The 20,649-nt window shown below is 37.1% G+C and overlaps 1 protein-coding gene across 7 annotated transcripts in view; it reads right to left on the reverse strand.

Moving 5' to 3' along the window:
• Nucleotides 1-6,230: 6,230 nt before the first annotated feature.
• Nucleotides 6,231-20,649, reverse strand: part of YLPM1 (YLP motif containing 1) — a 38,952-nt gene continuing 24,533 nt past the window's right edge. For 2 of the 7 annotated variants that reach the window (XM_075030174.1, XM_075030170.1), the window contains exons 13-21: nucleotides 20,338-20,457; nucleotides 19,877-20,053; nucleotides 19,582-19,665; nucleotides 19,234-19,317; nucleotides 17,663-17,749; nucleotides 14,580-14,631; nucleotides 9,234-9,364; nucleotides 7,243-7,422; nucleotides 6,233-6,871 (exon numbers count right to left, since the gene is read on the reverse strand). In XM_075030174.1, coding sequence (XP_074886275.1) covers nucleotides 7,276-7,422; nucleotides 9,234-9,364; nucleotides 14,580-14,631; nucleotides 17,663-17,749; nucleotides 19,234-19,317; nucleotides 19,582-19,665; nucleotides 19,877-20,053; nucleotides 20,338-20,457 — 882 coding nt within the window. In that variant the 3' untranslated portion in view covers nucleotides 6,233-6,871; nucleotides 7,243-7,275. Of the gene's footprint in view, nucleotides 6,872-7,242; nucleotides 8,035-9,233; nucleotides 9,365-9,386; nucleotides 9,486-14,579; nucleotides 14,632-17,662; nucleotides 17,750-19,233; nucleotides 19,318-19,581; nucleotides 19,666-19,876; nucleotides 20,054-20,337; nucleotides 20,458-20,649 lie in introns of those variants that run through there. The other 5 variants (XM_075030169.1, XR_012650727.1, XM_075030171.1 and 2 more) reach the window with 5 other exon arrangements.

The raw sequence follows: 20,649 nt of genomic DNA on the forward strand, positions 1-20,649 counted from the left end.
TTGACTGTGGACTGCAAGTGATACTCCACACAATAGTGCAATGTTAATCCACTGAATTTTTTTCCACAGAAAAGTGGCGACTTTTTCTTTCATGAAGAAGTTAATGGTTTAAAACTGTATTGGGCAATATGAAACCACATAAGTTTAATTATAGTGGAAACAATTTCAAGCTTTTGGGTTTTTTTTCCTCCAATTTAATCTTAACATGAAATCAAAGCTTTAGTGCCACCTGGTTGTCATTACCTGAAAAATCTTGATTTCTGTGTGACTCTAACTGAAGAGTACAATAAGATCTGCTACAGACAAGTTAATCTGCCTACGGCTTCTTCAAAAGAAAAGGATTTGGCAACTTCAGTTCAAAGGAAATGGAAAAACAAACACCTCAAAAAATAGCCGTAAAGACTCATCGCTTGCACAAGAGTTCTGAGTATCCACAGATGAGTAAGTTGAAACAGTGTAAGTGTTTGTTGGTAAAGCTGTGTTTTCTGTGCTTCAAACAGTAATACAGTATTCTCAAAACCCAGAAGCTACATGTACAAAAGCTAGTACCTGGATCAGCAACAGTGGCCAAACAAAACTTTTATTACTATCTGCATCAGACTTAACAAAACAGAATAAAAAGGTAATTTTTAAAATGCTGCTTAAGATACCTTGTCATCCATGTATGGTGTAGTGCCAAATTAAAGTAATTGTCTGTATTACCTACCTGTCAAAACAAATATTTAGGTTTTTGCATTTTAAGGCAATTTACACTCTGAAGCAGGGAAGAACTGCAGCTCTGTTCCCTTTCTGCGCTAATCCCCAGAGAAGAAAAGTAACATCCTACAAGAGTTAAACAGAAGAAATCTTAGTTTTTGAAAGATGCTTCTATTTTCTGGGGGGCAATGTTTCAGCTTACATGTAAATCTGTTAATGGCTTGTGCTTTTAAAGAGAATGAAAAAGTACTTTCAAATCACCCTTAACAGGCTTTTTCAAGACAAACTGCTTTCTAAATCAGCTTGCTCAACTATACTTTTGACCTGCAGACAAAAAATTGTGGGAATTAATTTCAGATTCTCCTCCACAAATATATATGCAGCCAGTTGCTAAAGCAGACACCTCAGACAGTGGAGTTGCTAGCACATTCTATCCACACAAGACAGATTCCAGCTCAGATAATTACAGTATAACTAACTGTATTACCATTTTTCTTTTTTGTTTGTTTGTTTTTTTCTTCATTTAGATGGAGAATATTCACTTCTGTTTTGGGGTTGGCTTTTTTTGCAACGAGCACTGCAGTTATAGTTTCTCTCCAAAGACCAGCAACATCACAGGAATTGGTGAAGTGATAACAACCTTGCAGCCTTCCATGTATTCCCCTGAGATTACTAACTGTTCAAACACAGCAAATTCATGTATGAATATACTGGTCACAGCAGACAGTTCAGATGCCTTCCTAATAAAAAGCATCAGGAATTTCTTGTGTAAAGCTGAACATCCATTCATACATGTGTATCTTGATCAGTTAAGGAAACAAACTTTGTGCCTGTACACACATACAAGGGAAGCAGTATGGAGAAATATTTGAATGACTGACACTCCAGAGCACAAGTCCTAGGGAAAGGCCTCCCCTCCCAAAGAGATTCCATCTGAGAGTTTTGCAAGTCAGAAAAATATTAGAAAAAAAAAGAAACTGTGCCATTTCCACCCAGGCAGCTTTAAGGTTTTGCATATTCAAATCTTCAATCCTACAATTCAAAGAGACCAGAGCCTCCTGACTAGAAACCTAACACAGAATGGAAGACATGCCACTTCAAAACACTTTTTTCTTTCCATTTCCAGCAACTTGCTGTACTTTTTGTTTGGTAACAGTACTTGCGCTTACCTGGTTTAAGGAAAACCATGAATAAAAGAGCACATTCTGCTTCCAAACAGTATTTATCAGCTAGAAAGTGGTAATCCACTTGAATGAAACATTGTCATTACCAATTTTCCAATGCATAAGGAAGATTTAAGGCTTCAGATCCAGGGTGCAGATCCAGTACCATGCAAATTTGGAAGCGGTAGAAAGAGACATCGCAATTGCTGGAACACTCCACTGGTAAGAATGAAACAAAATAGTTTCACCGTGACAAGGAAACTGATTAATCTTGAGCAGAAATCAGAATAGTCACTCAGTGTTCCTTTAGTTTCTCAAAGGATTCTGACTCAAACCTGTAGGAATGGATGAGCAGGAGAAGAGAAAACAACTTTGATTCAAGTTTTATGAGAGAATAAAGAAGACTGCCCTAGACACTCAAAACAGAAAGATAATTAGGCCATTCATATTTAAAATTCTAGGAAATTGCCTTCTCTTCTCATTTCTACTATGGTAAGAAACCCAAGTAAAATCAGTCCTACACCACCATGCTGTAAGAACTTGAATTTCTTTTTACCCACTTATAGTTTATGCTGCAAATGTGCAGATCTCAACTGAGATGGCCACCTCTGCTCCTCAATACATTATCTCATAGTACGCAGGTTGTCCTGGTGCAGTTTGATCCCAAATGGTCAGTAAACCTCAAGTTCAGTATTGCGACCTCACTTCCCAGAAATAATCTGGGAAATGTTAAATAACGAAGAGAGGCATAATAAAAAGGAACCATGTACCCATCAGTATTTGGCTTCCTGAGGATGCAGACCATGTGAATGTTCCACAGGCAAAGAAAACTCTCAGTACTGCTTCCCCTTTCCAGTCCACATACGCTGAGTTACAATACTCCAAGGGAGTTCCTGGGTTTCAGGTCAGTCAATTCACAGTTAGCTAGCTGCATGCTAGCAGAGATATTAGGAACTTCATAGCAAAATGCACAATTTGCCTCCAACCCAGATCAACCACGTTTTCTTCAAGTCCCAAGGTCTGCCCAATATTGTGTGGGTTTCCAAAATTTCATGGCAGCAATGCTAATAATAAAATGGCACAATCTGCTGAGGGAAATTGTGTCTGAAGGGCATTAAACAATTCACCACGACAGCTGCATTAAATAAATGGGCAAAGAATATTTTTTTCTTCTGGTAACAATAAATTTGTTTAGGTGGCAACAAGCTGTCCCACAGGGTGAATTACTTCATTCCTTCGAAAAGGATTCTCAGAGTGTTCCAATGATGTTGAAATCTCAAATTGGGAAAAAACTGATCTTGGCCTGCGAGGTCATGTTCTTCCCTCTGATTTAAAAGCACACTAATGACAGACTATTCTTCTGCAGGAAGCATACTTTCTAATGTGACTTGCAAATCACAATTCTTCATAATTTTTAACTATTCAACTGGATTAGATGTGGGCTTTTTGGGGACAGGTTAATATATTTGTTTCAGTGTAATATTACAACTCTGCTTTTCCAATTAAATCCTTTCATAAGAGCCACTAGTGAAATCCTCCTCCGGATCGCCATGGGATCTAAATGGTTGTTCAGAGATTAAAAGGCTTCAGAAAATAGTTAAAACAATGCCTTACAGACAGACAATAACAGCAATGTATTTTGTTTACAAACAGACAGGCAAGGAACAATTAATGGACAGGGTTCGCAAAGATGATGGAAGCAAAGTCCAAAAAATACCAAACCCAACCTGATGGGTGAAAAGTGAAACTCTAACTTGTACCAACACCAGTTCTTCCCTTCTAAAGACTGGGAACTAATAATGCAAGGTAAGTTCTTTATCCATGTTGATGTAAACATTTAAGAAAACCACAACATTTCCAGAACTGATATAATACTCTAGACTATATTGTCACTCTTTCACACCATAGTTGTATCATGCTTAATGAGCAATCCTGCAGTAAACCACAAGGTGACTGAAGATGACAACTAAGCTCTATTCACACAGCAGCAGCATGTCTTAGGTTGCACATTCTCTTGCAAAAAGCTCATGTATTTCTACCGTAAGACAGGTAGTTTCAATATTCTTAAAGCAGACAGTCTTGAGAAAAACTGAAGTGCTGTAAGAAATTGTAATTCACAGAAAATACTGTCTTAACAATCAACTTTGCTCAAGGGGTAGCAGCTCCATTCTGCAGCAGCTGATTTTTTCAGTTGTATTTTTAAATGTGATGCACTGCACAGAAACAGTCCAACTTAGAGTTAGCACAACTGCATGCATGGTCAAAGATGGATCATTATGCGAGAGCGCTGGATGCCTATTTTCCTATTTGGCCATCAATGAAAGTGGGTATTCTTTCTGTTCAGTGCTGTGAAAGATGCTACTGTCAGTATCAGTGAGCAGATGATGAGTAAGAACTAAATCAGTATCAAAACTTACTGGATTCTGTAGCAAAGGATTTTCCAGACAAAAGCGAAATCACTAATCACCAACCTCTGACTACGAGTCAAGCACGAGACTACCTAGCTATTCTCAGTTCTGTCAGCAACAATAATGAATTTTTCCTATTTGCTTGATTTCTTCATTCACTGAAGGACTAGTGTATGTAGAATCTGTTACAGGTTGCAGAGTTCTGGCATAAGTTATTTTCTTTAACAGCCACTTCCCATCAAGCAGATGAAGACTGACCTGCTAAACATTCAAGCCAACTGAAACAAATGGCAACGATTATGGAATGGTATTTCTGTACTACAGAAACGGAAAAAGTTCTGAACTTCAGGGAACCAGGAAAACAACAGCAACAACCCCCCCCCCCCCCGCCAGCCCTTCAGCTTGTTCTGATCAAACAGTCTGACAAACAGTCTGCAACAGTATGTTTTCATAACTGATATTTTGCCCTAAACTTGAAGACTGATACATTTTCTTTCCATTCTGAGACCAAAGTAAAACTTTATGTGTATTCTCTGCTCATCTCTCTTTAATTCTACATGCACCACAGAATAAACAGTGTGACCCCCCTGGGTGTTACGTGCTAAAGTAATTTTCAAAATTTTTAAAAGTGGTAAACAATGATTGGTTCTGTCACATGCTATCCATTTGCATGCTCCAGAAGTATTATTTAGCCTGGAAAGGAAAACATTAGAAAAGGATCTGGTTCATGTGTATTATCAAAAATACAGACAAAAACCATTATCAGTTCTTAAAAGTCCAGAAACAGCATCAACTCCTAACAATGGTGTGCCACAAGAACTCCAGTTTCATTATGGACAACTGAGGATAGACTGAAACCCATTTTACACATACCTGAGAGAGTAACTTCTCCAAAGCGAAGCTTGCCTGATTTCCACAGCTATACACAATACTGATTTATTTTTAACTATTAGTTTCTGTTTGTCAACAATTCTCAGTCAGAATTCAAAGAGCACTTAGCAACATTTAAAAAAGATAGTATATATGCTACATAATAATATGTGTACACGGAAAATGCATACTTATTACCTTCCATTTTAAAAACATTGCATTCAGGGAGCTTGATTTTCTTGTATTAAACACATTCAGGGCATAACACAAGTTCAGCTACTCCCCTCATTTACCAAAGAGCTTTCAATCATGCACCGCAGACAAGTCTGAGAAACATCCCATAAACCAAAACATTAGAATTGCAACCAAACCCATCTATTAGCATCATGGCTCTCCTTTAACAGCATGAACTACCACCACACCAGAACTAGTTATTTACCAATCTAGATGCAAACTGCATTGTAATCACTCAGCAGAGCAACAAAGAATAGCAAAGAAGGAAATTCAGGACTTCATTTTCTTCCCTTAGAAAGATCAGAAGAAAGAAGTTCAATTCACCAATAAGAAGTTATTATTTTCAGATTTAAACACCTTGCCTGGTTACAACTTTGTCAACACAAGGCATTTGCTTCAAAACCTAAGGACAAAAGAAAGTTTTCATCAGTAAACCTGATGCTGTGCAGAAGCGATATACCAGCATCTATGAAGAATTTGTACCACTTTTAATAGTGCGGAATGGTATTCATTTATCTATTTTAGCAACCTAAACACACTTATTAAAGGAATAGAAGGGTGTAACTTCTGGTCTTTGTTGCTTCTTTTAATGATGTTTCTCTATGAGACAGTAGACTTATGAATGGAATGAAGTACCCTGATAGAGATCATTGTTGACTAAAAGACATAGTAAGACCAAAACGAAATTTTCTAGGCTGCCCTCCAGAGAACTCCGTAGTACCTGTTCTCAAGCTGAGCATTAAAGAAATGTTTTTCATACATTACTACCTTGAGTATTTCAGAGCCATCCAACCGAATTTATACTCACGTAGTAATGGAAATTTGACATAATGGAGAAACTAGGATCCAAAACATAACAATCATTCCTGCTCTCCAGGAAGAATGAGAAATGGTATGACTCCTAAAGGCCAGCAAAACCTGGGGCCTTAATGGCGCTGTCTATAAGAGCAGGTGATAAACCTAGAAGACAGGACACATTCCAGAATATGAGCACAGCACCTCTTCCAGGTAAGGACAGTTCTGAGCACTGTCAACATGTGAACACAGACCACATTTAAAATGTCAAACAAAAAACATGCTATATGGTTCACCAAGAACACCGAGTTTATAGTGAAATTTATTGTTCTGCTTCCTAATACAATAAGCTACAAGGTACATACAGTATAAAACGAGAACGGCCACAAAGCAAAAGTGATAAACATTCTGTGACAGTACAGTGAAGATAACGTCTGTCTAATCCTTCCACTTTATCCCACAAACAGCAGCTAAAACTACTGGCCCTCCCCCTCCCTCCCCTCCAAAAATATTAAAAAGTAAACTGTCTCTCTCACTTAGGAGCAGCGGGATTCGCTGGTTTTTTTGAGGGCACTGGTTATCTGCCAATATCTCAAGAAAATTGCTGAAACTAAAGTAACAAAGAAAAACTGTGAAGGTGGGAGTGACATGACCCATGCAAGATGCTCATGACACCTTGGTTCACTTCTCCTCAGAGCAAATGGCCTGTAAAGAAAGGAAAAGTTTGTTACATGAAGTAAAACAGCAATTAACACGGTCAGAGTTAAGATAGAGTAAGCAAATCTGAACTAGACAGGACTAGGCACACAGCTAAACTACGCTTTTAATGAAAACGTAATCTTCCTGTTAATAAGTTTTGGGAGATTGATAGCTGACAATCCTTCTCCTTTTATTTTTAGATGCTGTACAGCAGGGTGCAGATTGACATGGGCACAGCTGACATCTATTATACAAGGCTCCAAATCAAACAATGTTGCCTGGGAGAACTCTAACAGTGACATGAACTGCAACCTCAACTCTTAAAAAACCTAAAAAACCATCAAGGCTATAAACATGCAGGAAGACTGAATACTTACCTTAAAGGCACAAAATTCCATTTAACCACTTTTTCATATATACTTGGTGCGGTTGAGGGCTCTCTCAGCAAGATGACCACTTTCATCTGTTATCTTCTCCCAATCTGTTTGTCCAACAACAAAACCAATGGCCCTTTTCCTGTCTGCATCTTTTTTTTCTTCTAGATCCGCCCACCGCACCTACGGAGAACATACTATCAGTAGGACAATCTCTTAAGAAATCCTGAGACAAGTCTAGGCTTTCCACTGCAGATAAGAGTACAAGAATTCTAATTTGTACTTTTTCATTCAAACAGGTAAGTATTAATTTGTTTTCCAACGGTAAAAATGGAAACTACACCAGTTACATTCTTTTTAATTGAATATCCCAGGTGTTCCACAGAGTAGAAGAAAGGTATAGATGATTAGCCTTTTCCATTTCAATGCTATAACTCTGAGAGCTGAAGTGCAATTACTATAATTATTTCTCTGTTCAAAGCAATGCTTTCTGCAGGAAGAATTATCAAAAGATTCATTTAGTGTCTTCATTTTCTGTACAAGTTGTCTTTCAATTGCACAATGGAAACATATAGAAGACGACTGTGAAACTACAGAAAAAAGCATTAAAGAGTAACTCGGGAGCGAATGAGTGGAAGTTTTCTTCTCTATCTTCTGTGGTACATTTCTCTTTAAATCTTTCCACTATTTCTTTACATTAAGTAACTTCTTCATGCATTTATCTCCCATCTTTACAGCTGCAGCCATCTCCTCTGTGGCTCTTCATGGTCATCATGCAGATCACTTGCATTCATCCTGTTCAAACATACACAGTCACTCCCTCACCCACAAACCCAGACACCAATGGGAGGGAGTGCAGGGAGGTAGGAGTGAGGGAGGTGATGATGAAGGGCTACAGTCCAGAACTCAGCTGGAACACACCTTTGCAGGACAAGAAAAAACAGTAAGTGAAGGAGCTCTTCCTTGACATTCTAACTGGTTAGTTCCATTCAGGCTGGTTTGTTACTTGGGGACATAGCCTTATCACCTTTCTGCCAGCACCCCCCTATTCCACTTTCTACCTGGATTTCCCCACATATTTCTGCTGATAAGCAATGTCTGCTTTCTTCCACCATCACTTCCTCTGTCAGTGCCTTAGTATCTCCACTTCTCTCATGCACATTGTCCAGTACTACCCATGTTTTCTATTTGACATTATGGAACAAAAAAGCGCCCAAACACCAACAGTTAACTCAAATTACTTTTAGTGGCAAAAGCTGGTCTTTCTATGTAGGAAAAAAAAAAAAAGTATTACCTCTTCCTATTTCCTCTCTTTCATCTTCCTCTATGACTTTTTGTCCTTTTTTTCCACAATGGTATTTGAAGATGTAGCATTTTGTGTTCAGAACAGAACTACATATAAAGTGGCTGAAGCCAACTTCTTATACACCATCTCCCAAACTTTACGCAAGGTATATGCAGGAGGTAAAGTCTACAAGACTTGATATAAAACCTACACAGCTGACACTTTCCTCAGCTGAACCTTTTTGAACATAAGAACAGTGTACTGTTTCTCTGCCTACCTATTACAAAACCTAACAAAAAAAAAGCTTAATAAAATCATCATCTTGTCTTGGAATCTGCACTGTATATCGCACTATCTCATCACAAAACATAAAGCATAAGAAAAGGACTCTACAGGTTGCTCTGAAACAAAGTGCTCTCCCCCAGCAAGAAATGGGACATGATTCCATTCTCAATCTCAAAAGCCATGCCATGCATAGTTAATCTTTATTATCTACAATTCCTCACTTCATTATAATGAATCTGTTTACCACTGGAAGATCCTACTCTCAAGAATATTCTCTTACAGAATCTAAAGGAACAGCAAAATGAAAAGTGAGTCAGTGAAACTGCCATATTCATAGACACTGAATGATTTGATATGAACTCTTTTTTCACAGAAACCGTTAAATGGTCATATACAGACAGTAAGTCATTTGAAAATTTATTACCCTTTTCTTTCCCGGTTCAGAAGCACGTGTATCATAGTCATCTGGAAGCTGTAGATAATCTTCCATTCTGCTGGCAATTGCTTCCCAGTCACGTTTCCTTTTAGTGCCAGTCCGCAAACCATCCAGCTTGTCTGAGAACAAACACAGAGCCTCAGAGTTAAAGGAGAATTTTTTTCTATTATTCACACAAACAAGACGAGAGTGGAAAAATTTTCAAAAGCATGAGCAGCAGAACTTGTACATCCAGCTTGTCTTGACAGGTGGAACGATGAGAGTTGAAATAAACTAGAGAAGACTCAACACCATTTTGAAGTTTTATTGATCTTTCACATTAACTGTGTGGCAATAACACTCAGTCTTGTTATTTGTATGAGGGAGAAAAGCTTGCTCTTCTGGATGTTCACACTATATGGAGTCTGTCCTTACAGGTACAACATAGCCACCAATAGCTAGGAACCACAGATCCACCTTTCTGTATTTGAACACAATACTAAAGCTGTAGCGTTTTTCCCAAATTTGGGGTGTAATACTGTGTCAAACATGGCATACATGCAGTATCAGGGAACAAGTGACGATCATATAATTTAACGCATCAAAGACAAGTTTTTGAGATACTGTTTCTGCTAAACAAAAAGCTCCTTGGCAACCCTGATCCCCCTCTTTCTTTTTCTCTCCCCACAAGGAAAACACACTCAAAAAAATCCTCCAGGACTGGAAAAAAATATCTCAGAATCTTTTGTTTCATGGTATAAGAGGTCAGTCATGAATATTTGAGCAGTGCATTTGTCCAACAGTCATCATTTTCTTCTTTCTCTTATTGAACCAATAGGGCATGAGGAGAAACAATTCCGTTCCTAGGTACTAAAATTTTGTTCCTCTTGGACACTTATTTTCAGTGAAAAAACAACACCTTCTTGAAATTATGTGGCAAACTGCTTTTGGAAAGGAGATTAAGTATTCATTGTAAGATTACGAACAACAAAGCATGAAAATGAAAAACGGCTTTACAAGTCAAAGGAAATCCTAGTACTTCTGTTGATGTATGCTACCATTTTATAAGCCAACAATTCAAGCATATGCAGAAGGAATACTAAGCTTGGCAGTTATATTCTGTAAACCATTTCCAGTGATGTCAGTAACATTGTTTCAGAAGTCACTGATGTAATTAAATTCACCCACAAAAGGCCTCAGAAATCAACCAAATACCAGGCAGCATATTTTCTGGATAGCAGAAAAGGATGTTCAAAGGTATGTATTTAAAGAAGCTCAGTTCAGAGATGAGGGTTTTTTTACTTAATATGGGAGAGAAAAGAGCAACAACGGAGATAATGTGAGGCAATGGTGATGTAGACATGCTAGTATAATTTAAATGCCATAAAATAATGAAGTAATTTCTCCCTCATACAACTCTAAAATTTGTAGACTCCACCTTTGCCCCATTTCCCTGGAACAGATACAGAATTTCATCTAAGAAAACACTTTAATCCCCCTCTGCCTTTTAAAAAAGCCAACACTTAAGAAAACTGTGCAGAACATTTGTATCTGTTACATGATATCTTGTTACACGATTCAGTTAAGGTTCTTCTTTTGCTCTAAGTTAAATCTGCCAAATTTGAAGCTCAATCTCCACAGAAAGACGGCACTCCCTCTAGAAGACAAAATTGATTTATACAATATTCCTCTGTTACTCCAGCACATAACATACTTGCACTATTCCTCAGTATTACTCTCAGCATAGATCATTCATAGCACAAAGGTTTCCAGAAAAAAAATAACATTGAAAAGGAGAGCAACAAATGCATTGAGGAGCATTTAGGAACATGAAGAACTAAAAATTCAGGAGCTCTCTGTTGGCAAGTATCTGTACACAGACATATTCCTCTTGGAAGGCAACACGCTACGATGCAAGCTCATCTCATTACCAACGTGGAAGAAAGACTTCAGTCTCCCACTCCCTGCTGCACACAGACCAATTGAAAACATTGCCGAGAAATGTGTAACCCTCAAACATCAATAGAGGAGTTCAGGAAGTGTTCAGAGTATGAGGTTCCCCTCTGTCCCTTTTTGTTACTGCTACACAGAATTTATTTTAAAATGTTATCTCCTTCCATGTTTGAAGTTGGATTGCCTTTCTGCTTCCATCCATACTATTGTGGTTCAAGGTACATGTGCCATGGAGTAGACATACTAGAGAAATGTTGAAAGCCTACCACAAAGCATTATTTCAGAATATTCTTTAAAAGAAAATGAGACAAGGTGTCATTTTGTAATAATGGTCTTCATGAATATTTATGGCAGATGATTATTCAGTGTTAAACTATCAAACATAATTTTACCATTTCAATTTTAAAAACAATGAAGCAGCAGCATTTCTGAAAACCCGCAGAACTTAAAAACTCACCTTTAGAATTTTGATAATAAAGCATCTGAAAGTAACTGACTTAATTAGCTCCTTCAAAACCTAAATGAATCAATCAGCTAAATTTTTGCCTCTTATACAAAAGCCACAAAGTTTTATGTAAAATGTTATTTGCGTTCTAGAGCAAATTTTACAGCGGCGTCAAAACTTCAGCTATGCCAGAGCACATTTCTCCTTTCCTGAAAGTCTGTAGAACTCACCACTAAGCCACACTTTGAAACAGAGTATTGCACTAAACACTTCAACTATAGTCAAATTTTAAACATGTGAGTCCATTTCTGTAAATTTAAATACAAGAACCCAGGTGCACTACGCACTGAGACAGACCAGTGATTAGACTTTAGAATAAAAATATGGCTGTGCATGCAGAACACAAAGAAATTATATACCACACACATACCCAAGAGGAATGCATCATCCCTGCCAAAGCAAATCTGAACTAAAGCAAGAGTTCTGGGGTGTATGGTATGGTGATTGTCACAAGTCAATGTTGCAGCTAAAGAACTCAAACTTTTCAGAACTTTTCTGAGGCTTATTACAAACGGTAAGATCTTATTGTGCTTTCCTGTAACAACATCTACTCAGAAAGAAAACAAAAAAGCAAAACAAGACTTACAGTGTTGTTTTTGGATTCTGCACTTATATCACTTTTGCAAACGTGTGCCCTCTGGGACTAATGCAATAAACGTAATAGGCAGGCCAGCTCCCAGGAAATAACTTAACTTTGGAATAACAAAAGCATACCACAGTTTACATGCCTTTCAGGAAATAATTTTAATTGGTCATCTACAACGAAGTCTTATTGTGAATTAAATATAATAATTCTTACTCACAGACTGCAAGTGCTTATAACATATACCTTGAGCTGAAAGTTGTCTGCCCTTGCAGAGCAATTTTTCAAAGCAGCAGCATTCATTACATAGGAATGCCTGGCTTTTTAAAAATGTATGTTCTGTCAGAATTTACTTTTAATCCATAGTTCTATATATTTATAAAAATGAATCTAGAGGGTAGTTATAAAAGTAAAATCGTGAATACAGATTTAATAGAAAGACCTTCTCAGCACCTGTATCTGTGTCTTGCAGCATGCTAACATCCAGTTTGTTAATGGAGTTTGATTGTTAAAGGATTATTGCAACAGCCTTGCAAGTAACTTACTTTAGCACAAGATTGACTCTGCTGCTTTCTCCCCATTTTACATTTAAGTGGAGACCATATAAAAATCCTGCATTTTATATTATGGAGTTTTCATATGGAAAGAAATGCAACACAGTTCTTTGTTTCTGTTTGTTAGCAGTATTTGATCATGAGAGAGGTAAATTTTGAAAGCTATCTGTAAATTTCTGTTGCACAGTCTCCACATTGCTAGAAACTATACATAAAGCTTAAATATTCTTAGAACACACCCTTGGACTCCTGTTATATTTCTAAAATGCACAGGATGACTTAAGGTTCACCATATGCAGTGCAATACATCTGTTCTTACTACTCAGTATTCAGAGAAGTCTATGGTATTTGGAATACAACACAATGTATCAGAGCATTCTTCAACAATGCAGTTTTCCAGTACTATGATTTCATATGCTATTGGGAAAAAATCGTTATAAACTTAAGAAATAATGTTAAGATATTAAACAAATCGACTCTTATAACAAACATGCAGAGCAATCCTGAATTAATTCTGTCTAACTGCCTAGCTGTTTGATATGCCGGAATCATTGAGTACAAAGCTCCTCTAGGTTGTACTGCAGGTGCCACAACGTCAATATATTCCACAAATATTTAAATTACTTAAAAGAGAGCAGAGCAGCAGAAGAGATGGTGCAGCTAAGCAGTTAACAGCAAAAGATGAAAGGCTGCTTTATGTAAGTCAGAATTTCTAATGCTGTTTCTATGATGCAATTGTGATTTTGGTTATTGGAAAGTAATGATACACAGGGCTGTACCACCCATGCAGAAGCAAACCTCAAAATGTTAAGACATGCTGCATCCCATGTAGATATTTGTTACTTCTCATAGATGTGACAGAAAATAGCAGTTTTATGCAGACTGCATTGATAAAATCTTCACTTAAAACCATTACTGTTCAGTAAAAAACCCCCACAAAACTGATCATAATGACTAGGAACCCTTTTCCACGTGTACGCCTTCCACCATAGCTGTGGTGCATACCCTTCAGCCTGAAAGTTGCTTTTGACTTTGGCAGAGTCCCAATATTAGCACTTAACATCTAACACAACCAGCAGCATCAACCAGAACAAAAAGTGCAGCAAAAATAGTGTCCTTGTGCTCCTGGAAAATCCATTTTGCATCCTACCAAGAAAAATTCTAGTACTCTCCTGGACCTGAAAAGCATAACGAACTTTAACTTTTCAACACCTTAGTTGTTGAAAAGATACACCACAGCCTAATCATTCAGAACCAACTTCAAAGCAAGGCACTACTTTGTCCTCACACATGTTAATTTTGGAGAACAAGAAACATCTTTGATACAGTTAGCTACTAGGCACATCTCCAAGAAAGTAAGAAGCTATTGACAACATTTAGGCTTGAAAAAAAAGTATGCAGTATGAACAATAATGCAGTGCAATGTAAATTGACTCTTTGCTTTTTATAATATGGAAGAGATGAATAAAGAATAGACATACTGCTTTTTTAAAAATTTTAAGACGAAGTACTTTCCTTGAACAGATGAAAGAACAATTAATGAGAATATAAAACAGTGATGGTTATAAAATCATAACTCCCTTGCCTCTGGCAGAAGACAAATTCCTTTTCTGTATAGATGTTTTTGCAGTTTCAGACACATGTATAAGATCAATACATTTATTTGTCTTTGGTAAGGAGGCACAGTAAAAATGAAAATTCACGTTTTGCAAACATCATCAGATACCAACTATAAGAAACAGGAAAAAATAAATACCCACCTAGCTTTGCCTCAGAAGTGTCCATCTCCCATTTGCTTTTCGGAATGTAACCCTAAATCATACACAGAGAGAAGCTCGCAGGATTAGAGAGAGACACACATGCATATCACTTTTGAACTGGAAACAGCATTATAATGGGAGCTTAAGGTATTTCTTTTTGTAAGGCACAATTCTTGTTATCAGATGAAGGAAACAAATTACTCAGTATTTCAGAACTTCTGCATCCACTTCCCATTCAGTGATTTTAGCAACCCTTGCAAATCATTGCAAGAGTGCTGCCCTCTGCAAACACAGAACTCCAGAATGAGTCTAACAGACAGCAATGGCGCTGTGTACACAGTTACTATATTATATTATCCCAGGTGGCAAAGTTATTGCAACACAACTTATCAAGCATAAAGAATATTCAAAGCTTTACAAATACAAATGAAAAAGTTACCATAGTCATAAGCTTTTAAGAATATATTCTCAGATTTACTACACACAAACTTCACTTAATAATCCTTTCAAAGGGACATACTAAATTCTTGTACGAGTGGTTAGTCCACAACTAAACAACGTTCTTTTTTTTAAATGAGAGTATCTGCTGAATCACTAAGATTTAAGTATTATTTTTCATTTTAAAATAACCCTCTTAGTTCAATGATTCTCTTAAAACACTGTTTCCCTACAAATAATGTCATCATACGTTTTACATGTAATGATCTTTAGCCAGTTTATTCCTTGTAAATGAGCATAATGGTATTAAATTTGGCAAAAAGGTATTTATTTTTAGATATCTTCTTGTCATCTTTTCATTTTATACTCTTGGACAAGTAAATCCTTACTAAGCAACCCCTTATAACTCCTTTCAGCTGTTCACATTTGGTGTAAAACTACTTATGTTTCTCTGCAATCACATAAAAAGCTCTATGTAGTGAAATGGAACCCCTGTGAGAATGATTTTTAATAGAGAGGGAAAAGAACTACTCTAGAAGATTTCAACAAGAAAACAAACAATCCACAGACCAGTTTTATTACGCTAACTTCTTTCCTGCTCTATTTATAGGTTGCCTCCACTGTGGTAAACATACACGTGTATTTGTTAATGCTAAGGGTTACTAAATCAGAGTGTACTATTCCAGAGAGCTACACTGCTTTTGATTATGTTCAGCATTGCTCTTCCAAAATCCTTGAAAGACCTTTTTTCTATCAAGCATATATCAATGACTTGAGATTATCAGATCTCTGTATTTTATTGTTTTTAATCAAGTCTGTAATTAATACAAACTAAGACATTTGTGCTACAATATTTCCTTGTAACAAAAAACCAAACTTCATGTATATATGTATATTTATACTTTTAAACCAAGTTGCACATTAAAATTTGCTCAGAAAGTTTACACCACAGCTAGAAGCCTGTATTGAACAAAGTGATGTGTGATACACTGGCGAGAACACTAAGTTAAATGCATCAGTAATTCAAACCATCAAGCACAGAAAAGCAAGAATTGTCTGAATGCTACAAACAACCCTATGGGAGTTGATAATAGCAACAAAAGAGTGACTTTGATGGTATGAAATGGCCTACTGTGTGCTGAATCTGTACAATATCCTGGTCCTCAGAGAGGATAAGAAAAGATTCAAACTTCATCCTTTGGTACAAGACAGTTGGGTATTTCAAGGACATCTGCCAGATGGCAGGAGCTTCAGACCTCTCTTTTTCCACAGCATTAAATGCAGCAAAATGAATGGAAGAACCCTTACCAACTGCTCTCAAGAAGGTAACAGATACCAAATACAGCGTACTGTTGCACCTTTCTGTCTGACATACCTCTCTGAGATTAGCCATGTGACTGAATAGCAGAGATTATATACAGCAGATAATTCTTTACTTTTTTTCATCTCTTGTGAATCTGAATAGAAAACATCCTTGTATGTAGATTACTAGTAGTTATTAATAATTTGCATAGTTTTCACCACCAAGCTTTCTCCTTGTCTCATAAAGGCCTATTGTTATATGTGCTGTACATTAGGACACTCCCCAGAGCCCATAAACACACACATACACACACACATTTATGCACAGATGTCTCAAAAGCTAAAGACAACTTTCTTTACTAGATATAGCTCATTTCCAAGAAATGAGACTAGCAGCCATATTCTTGTAAACATGGATGCATCTTTGAAATGTTCTAACCACACTTTATGTAGTTTCATACTCTGTGCCAAAGAATAATTTAGTAAAGAGAATAAATGAGTCATGTTGCAAAAAACAGATGTTTATTAAAATCCACCCTTCCTAAGCTTTTTTTTTATTATTCTGTATTTCAACTGCTTTCTAAACTGCCACTCCTGAAGAATAGTAAATTTCCATCAAGAAAAAGGACTTTGCTCATCTCAGACATTTTCGGTTACTTCCTGTTTATTGGAGTTAACTGCTTGGTTGTGGGAACCAGGGTTTGACACATTCAACTCATCAAGCACTGACCAGTTGCAGCTCCAACACATACCAAGAAGTTATATTAGGAAGCCTTCTGTAGCCTTTTACATACATACCTAAAAACGCCAGCCCTCAGGGCAATTCTCTAACCTTCATTTATCCAAGAGACCTAATCCCTCATCTTGGAAATACTTCCTGACAAACAAAGTCAGCAAGCCTTGGCAGAGAAAGCATTCTTCTTCATTAACTGTTGTCATATACTGTGAGAGTCGAGAAGAGTTCTTTAGACACGTGAAAGGAAATAAGCTAAATTAACCTTTGCCCATTCTTCCCATCTCTCCACTTAATGTAATTCTTGGATAATCTGGAAGACAGTGCTACAGTGTACTGCAATTTATAAATGTCTGTAAGAGGCATGTTGCCACGCTCCACTGATAATGCTGTTTGTGGCATATACTCACAGATTCTTAAAAAAAATCAGTTAGGAATAATATGATTTAACATTAAATTTCTCCTAGAAATGTTTAAGGAACGAACGACTAGAAATGTGTATTAAGATTGCACTGCTAAGAATGGCAATGTATTGGCATTTATAAGACTGAGATTCTCCCTCAGACACATTAACAAACATTTTGTTAGAGATGGCTGATGTGTCTCCTACCAGTTCACTTTCCTCCTCCTCTGCTGTATCCTTCTTGACGTCTTCTTTCTGGTCTTCAATATTTGCATCAAAATCCTCCATCTCCACCTGTTCCAAAGTACAAGCACAGACTTACAAGGCACTGCTTGACTTCTAAAGTATTATCTTTTTAGCAGAGTAAGTAGAAGATTCCAAGTTCAAATAGAAAAGGAAAGAAAGGATTTATCTTGGAAAGTATGATGACGCAATACATATGAATACTGGCTCCATTTTGGCTTCCCTTAGAAGAAGGTTCCCTTCTAGCTACAGAGTGATAAACTGTGTGGGAAAGTAGCAATCGTTTATTCTCTTCCTTTATATGCATTATTTGTGCTACCAGTATCTGTAACAGTAACATACTTCTTCCCACACAATCACATTTCAAAACTTGAAATCTCAGAAAAAGATCTTAAACTTGCCATTTACACATCACTGGAACGGTGCGCTCTGCACAGAACATCTCTACCAAGCTTTTATCTTTTATATATTTAATAATCACAGTGAAGAATAACCACAGAGGTTAACATAATAAAGAAAATGAATGCTTTAAAACATACATCTAATTCTGCCCATCTAATGGATTACTTTCTGGGGTCCACATGTTTAATGGGGATTCAGGCATATACTGTGGAATACCTAAAACTCTCCAAGTATGTACAGTTCTTCATACTATTAGTAAAACCTCGGTACACACAGAATAAATCCTGAATTTGCCCTTCTTGGAGTCTACTTGAGAGCTGAGCCTTTTGCTGTCCTCTTAAAAGATTAATATTTTCCGATACAAAGCATATGGAGACTCAAAAATAACCTGCTGACCTCGTGACAAACTGCAAAGAGTAAACTCTCTTCCTACTTCAGCAGTTCACCAGTTTATACAGCCATGGCAAGAGCTGTTCTGACAGCAACATGCAGCTACATTCGCAATGACCATATGATTAACATACTAATTTATTCCCAGAGCTCCTGAAAAATCTGCCAAAGAAGAATGCAACAATACAGAAAGCTGACACACCAAAGATGCATGTCATGGCAAACTGCAAATGGAATAAAAAGGTAGCATACTTCTACAGCAAGTGTATTGCTGTAGACTGCTGTGTTTTATTTCTTTCTTCATTCTCTGCTACATTTCTGTATTTCTTAAAGCAGGGACTGAGAGAAGTTCAAATCTGGTGTTTTACTTATTTATTTTATTAAACTACTTCTCCAAATTATGATCCAATTAATCCAGTAACCTGAAAGAGTGCCGAGTTTCACCTGAGAGAGCAAAGATCCTATTTAATTGGTACTCAACAGTTGCTAAGAGCAAAGTGGCTTCAACTCTTGCTCAAAGATGCCTAAGTTTGGGCTCCAAGAAGGTGATAAAAAGCAACATGTATGTTCATGTTTGGGTAATTGATAAGAAAAATGGAATACATTTGTCTGACACAGTGATTCTGGCTTTCTACAGTGCCAAGTATACCTGCCCTGTTATGACTATACTTTTCTCTGCTTTGTATTTTCAGTATAGTCACATCTACATAATTTGTGATTTTAACAAGCACAGAGATTCTCACCTCTTCAATAGCAGCATCCTGCAATAGAGAACGAATGTCCAGGCGCATCATATGACGTGGTGCTGCCTCCCAGTGATCAGACATCTAACAAAAAACAAACAAAAATGAAGCACCTCTGAAAATGTAACAGATTCCACGGAAAATTGGGTTTCTGATCATGAACAAGATGTATCTGTACTTAAGAAAAGTAATTTCAATCAATCCCATGAAATAACTACAAGCTCTTCTTAGAGGAAAAGTGTAATCATTATGTAGTCTAAAAGAGGTCAATTGTTCTCCAACAACAGCAGGCCTGAAAGCACAATGGAACTTATAATTAATCCTATGACTCCAGATGTATACAGTTACCCTGCTGATTTCCTTTAGCTTGCGTCCATGAATATTCCTCTTGGAACATGTTTGGTTATCTGCACTCATTTCAGCTAAGTACACCTAGAAAGAGAAAGACAATATTAAATATTGTAAATCAACATTCAGAGCTCTTTTTCTACCTGGTGATACACTCTGCAGTTGTACATTCTAAGAAAAGTAAATTTATAACTGTAGCATTCTTCCCGAACGTGGGAGGGATTTTGTATTCAGAAGTTTAGAAATACCAGCATATGGGTGCTAGCAAGTTCAAATGCTTTTTAGGCTCCATTACCTCAAAACCCTTGGTTTTTGCAGCACTCCAAAACTGTTCAAAATGTCGCACTCTATCATTGATAGCATCAAGGATAATGAAGGGGAAGAAGCCATCATCCAAGGTCTTTTTGAAAGTTTTAAACATGCTGGTACGATAGGTCTCTTCCATATCAGCTTCATATTCATACTCCATCACCTTTATCAAGGACAAAAGCATTTAAGAAAGAGGACACCTATTAAATTGCTGATGTTCAACTGCTGAATGCTATGACCACAGAGTACAGTGTTATGAGAAAAACATCTTCCAGGTCAACTTTTAAGAATTTGCCCATTCTGCCCTTAAGTTACATTGACTTGTTTTGAAAAACAGCCCACAGACCTTTGCACTCTTCCAAAGTCACAGACTGAAATCTGATTGCCACTGTGTTGTTCCAGAATGTCTCGTTTCTTTGTCAAGATAAACAACTGAATTAAAAGTACCTTCTTTTTCACTTTTTTCCCTGTATCTGGGTCTCTCTCTTCTTTTTCCACTTCAGTGATAAAATAGTCATCCAGGCTGAGCACTCTTGGTGCAGGTCCTCCACACTCTACTTCCTTATCCTGGGAAGAAAGCAAAAAGAAAACATATAGTCTTGCTGTAAAAATTCCGTTCTGCTACAGAGGATCTTCAAAACACTTCTGGCAGACACAGACACCCTGCTCTATATTCAAAACAAGAAGAGAGCAGTATCCCTCATGCTTGCTAATAGCAGAGGGGATTTACATGCCATATGAAGACATGGAACATGAAAT

This window comes from Buteo buteo, chromosome 6 (genome assembly GCF_964188355.1).
Source record: "Buteo buteo chromosome 6, bButBut1.hap1.1, whole genome shotgun sequence".
NCBI classification, from domain to species: Eukaryota; Metazoa; Chordata; class Aves; order Accipitriformes; family Accipitridae; genus Buteo; species Buteo buteo.